Raw genomic sequence first — 7,583 nt, forward strand, 5'->3', positions numbered from 1 at the left:
TTGGAGCAGCGCACGCATTCGAGATAAGCGATGGCCTTCGTGGAGGTGTTAAAGTGCGAATTGGTTCAAAATAGCAAACTAAATAAAAAAGCAAATAAATTGCTTTATAGCTGCTCCAAATTTCAAAATTCAACGTAATTTTATTCTTTTCGTTGTGACTCATGGTAACCAAAGCGGCTCCTTTCGCATTTTACACCCATTGACTCCTGATGTCCTGTTTTGACACTATGCCTCTAAACTCATATAATATTTCCACTTAGAGCAATAAATTTTTAGTGGGTGGGCATTGCAATATATAGATAACCATAACGGCAAGGAAACGATATCTGACACCAGAATAAAACATGCTGAGCCAAAAGGGCTAGCAGCTCTTGAGAGTAATAAGCGCCTATGAATTGCTTCCTTGGACAAACACCCCGATGACTTTACTAATACGTTAGCGTTAAGTAGGCATGTCGGCGAATTTTTGTCACCAGAACTGTCATCACGATTACGTTCGAACGAAACGAGTTGTAAGAAAAATATTTGTTGCATTAGATCGAGGAGAAAAAATATCGATGTAGAAATAATTTGGCGAATATGGGTAATCAATTAGGGCCAATCAAGTCAATAAGACGTCGAAACAACCGGGAGGGTTATGGGGGCGTCCAAATGGGGTGACGTGGTACTCGGCTTCCGATGACGTAGGCCTTACTTTTGGTGGCTAAAAATTTCAAACATATGAACGTGAACGAGCGGAAAAGGGCGTGATTTGCGTGCGCAAATGGTGAAAATGATTAGAAAGCGTGTAAAGAGATAATAAACGAACTGCAGTCTAAAACATTCCGAGAGCACTGAAGAATCTCCAGCGTTGAACGCATCAAAGTTCACCAGCATTATAGGAAAGGTGCTGTATATGTCACTCGGGGAAGCCCATTGACTTATTTTGCGGACAACACAGCAACGCCCAGGCTTACGCATTTGGCCAGTGCAGATTCTGCAATGCTCTCGGAAATATTTAGATGCCAGCTTCTGCACGCCAACCTATACTCGCATTTAGTGTCCAAAGGATGTACAATCTTTACCAAAAGTAGAGCCCAGGGGGTCGGCTTCTGAGCCACTTCGTGCGGCTTGTAATGACTTGCCAGTTTCCCGAATCTCTTCACGGTAAGAAGATGTTTTGTCCCACCCTGTCCAATAGGCAGGACTTCCACTAATGCTAAATAAGCACTACTACACGGCTCAGAAGAAGACCCGCTGGGTCTACACTTTTGACAATGATCTTACCTCGTGCAGCATGCTTGTCACATTCCAATAATACGATGGATTGAAATGTTTGAACGATGACCACCCAGTGTCTCGCTGGAAATGAGTGATTAGGAGGTACCAGATTCGATCCCTGGTGCCGCCAGGTACCCACCAGCTTTTCAATGGGTGCACGCTTTCCCCTGGCCTGGTGCTCGGCTCTTTGGGGTGAAATGTTTGGGAAAGGGGCCATAGGCCTCAAATAGTTGCTCCGATGTGGCAGTGATGAGTTCCGCCATCGGACACCAATAAGCCCGTCTTGTGCGGCAAAATCCCATTATGTGGCTCTTTTTTTTTTCTTTTGCTGTTTACTGTTAGCCCGGCCTTTGCAGGCCATTAGTTGTCCGAAACTTTAAGCCTTCGAGGGAACTGAGCAGGGTTAGCAGCGCCTCTTACAAACGCACACCCCTGAAAGAGCCGGGCGTCGGGCCGGGGGACACTTGTACCCAATTTTACCGGTGGGTGTCCGGCGGACCTCCCGCAGCCAAGACAATAAGTATTCATAATTTCAAGACTGCCATCGAAAGACATTTTTTATTGTAACCGCCGTACTCCAAACCCACCCCTCATGTTACACCCCTTAAATGGGGCCTTTGATGATTTATTAAATAAATAAATAAATAAATAAATAAATAAATAAATAAATAAATAAATAAATAAATAAATAAATAAATAAATAAATAAATAAATAAATAAATAAATAAATAAAAACTACCAAAAAGGGGACATCAGTGTTATTAATTACTAATTCGTTTTTTCACACGCTAGATTTTCCACCGAGAATGAGGGCACCTGGAACAAGAGCGCTTTCGTAGCTTTTGGCATTGGACCGCGAAACTGCGTTGGCGTCAAGATGGCGGTGCTCAATATGAAATACACGATGGCTAAGCTTGTGCAGAAGTACAGCTTTCAACTGGGACCATCACAAATGGTGAGAACCAAATTTTGACTTCAGCTGACATTCCCATTTCTCGCTCTACAGGCTACGTATTAAAACGAAATAATGAAATTTTTTTGGTCATCCCTTCAAAATTTTGTATGAGATGTGCATAATTATTTTTTATTATTTATTTGAGCATGATGATAATCCTTCAATAATGGCAGCGTTTGGGCGAGTTGGTTAGACATGTTATGCGCTTTCCAGGTTTAACATGATAATCCTACTAGGCATGCTTACAATAGTGAGTTTTAGAATCGTAAATATGTAAGTGCACATCCTAGTTAACTGAAATATGCTTTTATGAAGAAACAAGTACACAATACGGAATACAACCGAAGAAACTGCGAATAAATGATATTTTATTGGATCATTCGTAAAGAAAAATAGCCTATTAGAAAAAAATTGGTGAACTTCTTGTGCAACTTCTTTCACAGTATCCTCGAGCTCTAGGCTGACCTTTTCAATGCCATGTAAACGAAAATTACTTTAAATCACTTAAAAAAAAAACGTTAACATTTGCTCATTTAGATTACCGAATTCTCACCGATCTGTAAAGACATTTTGCAACATATCTGGCGAGGATGTAGCCTTATCGAACACATTCACTGTCTGCAAATAGAAAAAAAAAAATGAAGTTATATAAGGCAGATGCTCAAGAGCATTGTGTCAGAGTAAATATCTGGTTTGTGTTTCTTGGAATGTCCTACATTGATATAAGTGCGAGAATTATTGTTTAGACACGTTATTAAATAAACGATGTAGAACAAATGTGGAATTTACAAATACCGTTGTCAATCTCGTTTTTACTGTGTATCTGGCCGTATAGGTTTGCGATCAGAAATATCGCACTCAGCTATCAACTTCTAATAAATGTCTAAGAGATGTTTTTATTTGATGTTAGGCGTTTTACGGATATATACTGTTCAGTCGATATTGTCGACCATAAACCCTGACTGCTCATTGGAGGGACAAATTCCAAAGTTAAAGCTCAGCTACTTTGGCCATCTGATGAGAAGAGAGCAGTCGCTGGAGAAGGATTTGATGTTGGGAAAGGTTGAGGGTCACCGGAGAAGGGGTAGGCAGCGAACGCGATGGTTAGATGGCATCCTCGAAGGCACTGCAGATGAAGTTATGTGATGTTAGGAAGATAGTGAGAGACCGGAAAGCGTGGCGTGACATGGTCCATAGGGTCACGAAGAGTCGGACACGACTGAACTGAACTGAACTGTTGTGCATGGGACGTTGATTTTGCTCATTTTGCAGTGCAATATGCAAATTTTTAAACGCTTTAGTAAGATAATCCAGATGTATCTAATGGACATTCGTAACCTTCTTGGTATCTTTTATACCCATTTGATAGCGTATAATGGAAGATTCATGCAATTGAAGATGTCCTGAAGGCGCACTCGAAGGTTAAAACAGATGTTATACCAGGCGATTAAAAATATTGATCTGAGAAATGCATGTTCTCGCAATTCAGTTAATTTAATTTAATGATGAAGTATGAAAGCATCATGCAATTTTAAAGAACAACACCTGCATAAGAGCACCTAAGTACTGAGCAAAATAAGCACTTCTTACATCTCCTCACTAACGCCTATATACCCCATAAAAGGTGCCCACTTCTCGGCTAGGCGTAGGATGTCTCATATAATAGTTTCCGTAATAATATTGACACCTTTTATTCACTGTGCGCCCTGTGCAGTCGAGTATGGCAATCCACAGAACTATGAGATAGTTCAAATAGTAGTAAGTGCCCGAACAGTAAGGTAAGCTTACATAGCTACTGTAAATGTTTGTGTATATTCCTCGCACTCAATCACCTTTCTGTTCTTTCATCCATGCCACGTGCACTAATTTGGTAAAAGTACAAAACATACCTTACCTGGGCCCAAGTGAGCAAAATTCAGCTTCCGACAACAGCATGGTGGCAATAAAACTTGTATTCACTACTGGCGACCAATTTTGTAATCGCAATGTTCGCAAGTTTGTGAGAAAAAGCCGGCATAAGTCATCGATGCCGAAATTGTTCACTATAGATCATTCTCCATTATCACCATGCGTCTGTTGAAGGCATATTCCCTACGAAAATGAGTAGGTATCTATGGCCTCAATTTAAGGAAAGCGTCTCCGGTATTTATTTCATTTTTAGTTGTTGATTACATCATATTCCCCGGTGCGCACTGTTTCCCACTCAGCAAACCGTTTGAAAAAATTTTATGTACAACTGTTGTTCAAAATTCTTGGCACGTACTTACGTCTGCCTACGTGTAGAAATGGGAAAGCATGGAGAGTTCTGCTACGCCGCTTAGTGGATTCGCCCGACACTACGCTAGTAAACTTCCGCCGCACTTGGCCAGTAGGGCCTATGTGTATGACGTATTTATCCACGTAAAATGAAGGAGCGACGGTGATTGAACTTCATGAAGACAATAATGTTCACTTCATATCGCGAGAGGGTGTTTTATTGAAAAACTTTATGAAAACAATGATGTTTACTCGACGGCGTGGGAGATTGTTGAACTCTTACACGAGGAGAGATTAGATGCGGGGCCCCACGAGCTTCAGTATGATACCATAATGATGTCTTGATACAACAATTGTCTAATGCAATGTAATGAATGTACTAAATACCAGTGTATTTAGTATCTCCGTTATAATTTAATCCTGAAAAGCTCCCTGAATATAGGCGAATTTACACACGTGGCCTTTTATTCACATAAATAATGTCATTCGTTTAATGTTCCATTCATATCTGTTCTCGATGTAGACAGCTGAAACATGCTGAAACGTATAATTGGTGGTTCTGGTTTACGAACTGTGCAAAAAGGTATCTATTACATCGTTCAACGCTCACCAGGTCTAGCAGCTCGGCAGTATAAAATGAAACAACTGCGAACGGCTCGCCTTTCAACTACAACTCCTGAATAATAACCCGCATATACGATACGATTTCATGGAATATAATTGCCGAAATATCATGCATAACGTAACTTGGCGTATGGTACCATACCTTACTATCTCAAACTACACATTACACCACAAGAATCGAAGCTAAACAAAAGGCCCCTATGGACGCGTGCGGGAAAAAGCAAACTGAGCGTACTGCTCTGTTGTAATTGCAGTCACTCCTTCCCTATTGAATGCAAAGGAACGTTATTCTGCCCACAAGAATGCAAACTAACATGTACTGCCAATTTATAGGAAGTTACGCCCACAAAATAGCGTCATTTACATAGCGTGCCCTGTTTAGTAATTCCTGCACCATTACTGTGCGATGTCATTGAAGTTTAAACAACGCGAATTAGTCTAATTTATATGGAGCCTTGTACTACGGCATCCCTTGTGGTTTAAGTCACTTCGTAGTTTTAAGGCCTACGGATTAAATCATAATGTACTCTCGTCATCATTATCAGCCTGACTACACCCACTGGTGGTAAAAGACCTCTCACATATCCCCTCAATCAACCTGGTTCTGTGCCAGCTGCAACAGTGCAATTTTGTGCAATATTTGAGGGCATCGTACACAAGATGATAGAGGTCAGCAAGAAGAACTCTCGGTTATCTAAAGCATGGCACCTGACTGCCAGTATTAGCAGTCTAATCTGGTATGCATCTATCGAGTAAAACGCCTTTGGCTAGAATATCTATAGTCTAGCAAGTGTGGCCTAAGACCGCAGAGGTCACATCTATAGATACGCTGTAGCATGTGAACATCTTCATTAATATATATTACTACCAACATTTTCTACCAGCTTTTCACTATTGATTTTACTTCGAAGTAGTAGATAGGCAAAGCCACTGAGACTAATCAGTGTATTTCATCTTGCTTTTTTTTTCAGGGAGAAATGAATTTGGACTCTCATGCAATGGTTTCTATACCAAGTGAAGGACCGTGGATCATTTTTCGTCACGCCGAGCCCTGATTGGGAAATGGTGTGCCAGGCTTTAAAATCAGAGTTAGTCACTTTCAGAGAAGCAGACAAGAGCGCTACAACGAGACTCTTGTTCCATTTTGTGGGACATTGTTTGTTGCCACAATAAAAGCATAAAACTGTGGCACCTGCTTTGATTTGGGTGTACCGAGTCAATAGGGAATTGTACGCATTGTACAAACACATTGGCAGTTGTACAAATAATATAAGACATTGCTGCGATTGCAACAAAAGCAGCCGTTCAGTCTACAGAATGGGTAACAAATCTCTTTCAGGTGAGAAAATTTCGCAATTTGCTCGCCCTAGCAGCCAGAGCGCTGCAAAAAGAGCAAAAAGGTGAACTCCTTGACAAGCTAGAAAATTGCTTGACAAGATGTGACTTCGGCTCTCCGCACGATACCTTTGTGTAGACAAGAAAGTAGGTTTGGTAGGTTTGTTGTGTATCACTAGTATGACAGTGCTGAATAGCAGTTTTATTACCGGCATATGGAAGTAAGTTAGGTCACTCTAAGATAATAAGTAGTCTATCACAGCATACTACTTTTATTGACTTTCTTTAAAGCGAAAGGGGTCCCTCTATTTCCTAATTATTACACGCCACATAAATTTTGTAAGCCATCTACTTCATGTCAGAAGTCCAAATCAGCACTTTAACATTGTCACGCTGCAGAAGCCTCCAGCATCAATAAAATCCTAGCCGCGACATCGTGTTTCGATGGAGGCAAACAAAGACGGCCGTGTACAGCGCGATCTAGGTGCAGGTTAAAGAATACTGGATACCAAAAATTTACAGAGTCCTCCAATAAGGTGTCCCTCATAGCCTGACTTGCTTTAGGCCTTGAACACCTAGAAACAAATCAAGAAATTTTCATCGGCAATGCACCCACCAATTTGACGTATATATGACCAAGCTATTATCAGACGCTCTCAACTGACTTAGACATCCAAATTGCCGTACGTCTGAAGGAGCTAAAGCACTGAGATGCATTTTGTAGTAGACTCATGGAAAATTCGTTAGATCTTGAATGGAGCGGGCGGGCCTTGAAACTTCTAGGGTGGAATGGTTCATGGCGTAACAAAAAAATACTCGCGGCCGCACGTGCTTTATGTGGAGAGCGCGTGGGAAAGATGCATTACACGGGCTTTGTACTGCGTTTCAAGCACGTGGGCGTACAGCGATGGCTAGCATTCCGGTCAGAGAGCTAGCCATGTGGTGCCAGCACGAAGCGCTCGGCGAGCGGATCAGCTGCGTATCAGGTTCCAGGGACAGCGAGGACAACGACCTCAGCTGTTCTTAATTTGCGTCAAAAGTTTTGTAATCTCCTTCTATTCTTTATTTTCGGTGAAATAATGGGTTAGAGTATTTACCTCTCCCTCACAAACTACGTGGTGGTTTAGTATAGAGTGAAATGGACACAGATAGG

The 7,583-nt window shown here is 41.4% G+C and overlaps 1 protein-coding gene across 1 annotated transcript in view; it reads left to right on the top strand.

Moving 5' to 3' along the window:
- The window catches only part of LOC146176188 (cytochrome P450 3A14-like), a 41,523-nt gene extending 35,247 nt beyond the window's left edge, over positions 1 to 6,276 (top strand). Inside the window, exons 14-15 of the mRNA XM_084580930.1 lie at positions 2,053 to 2,215; positions 6,067 to 6,276. Coding sequence (XP_084437056.1) covers positions 2,053 to 2,215; positions 6,067 to 6,150 — 247 coding nt within the window. The 3' untranslated portion in view covers positions 6,151 to 6,276. The remainder of the gene's footprint in view (positions 1 to 2,052; positions 2,216 to 6,066) is intronic.
- Positions 6,277 to 7,583: the final 1,307 nt, after the last annotated feature.

Source organism: Amblyomma maculatum, chromosome 10 (assembly GCF_055883805.1).
Source record: "Amblyomma maculatum isolate TAMU_Amacu chromosome 10, ASM5588380v1, whole genome shotgun sequence".
In the NCBI taxonomy this organism is placed as follows: Eukaryota; Metazoa; Arthropoda; class Arachnida; order Ixodida; family Ixodidae; genus Amblyomma; species Amblyomma maculatum.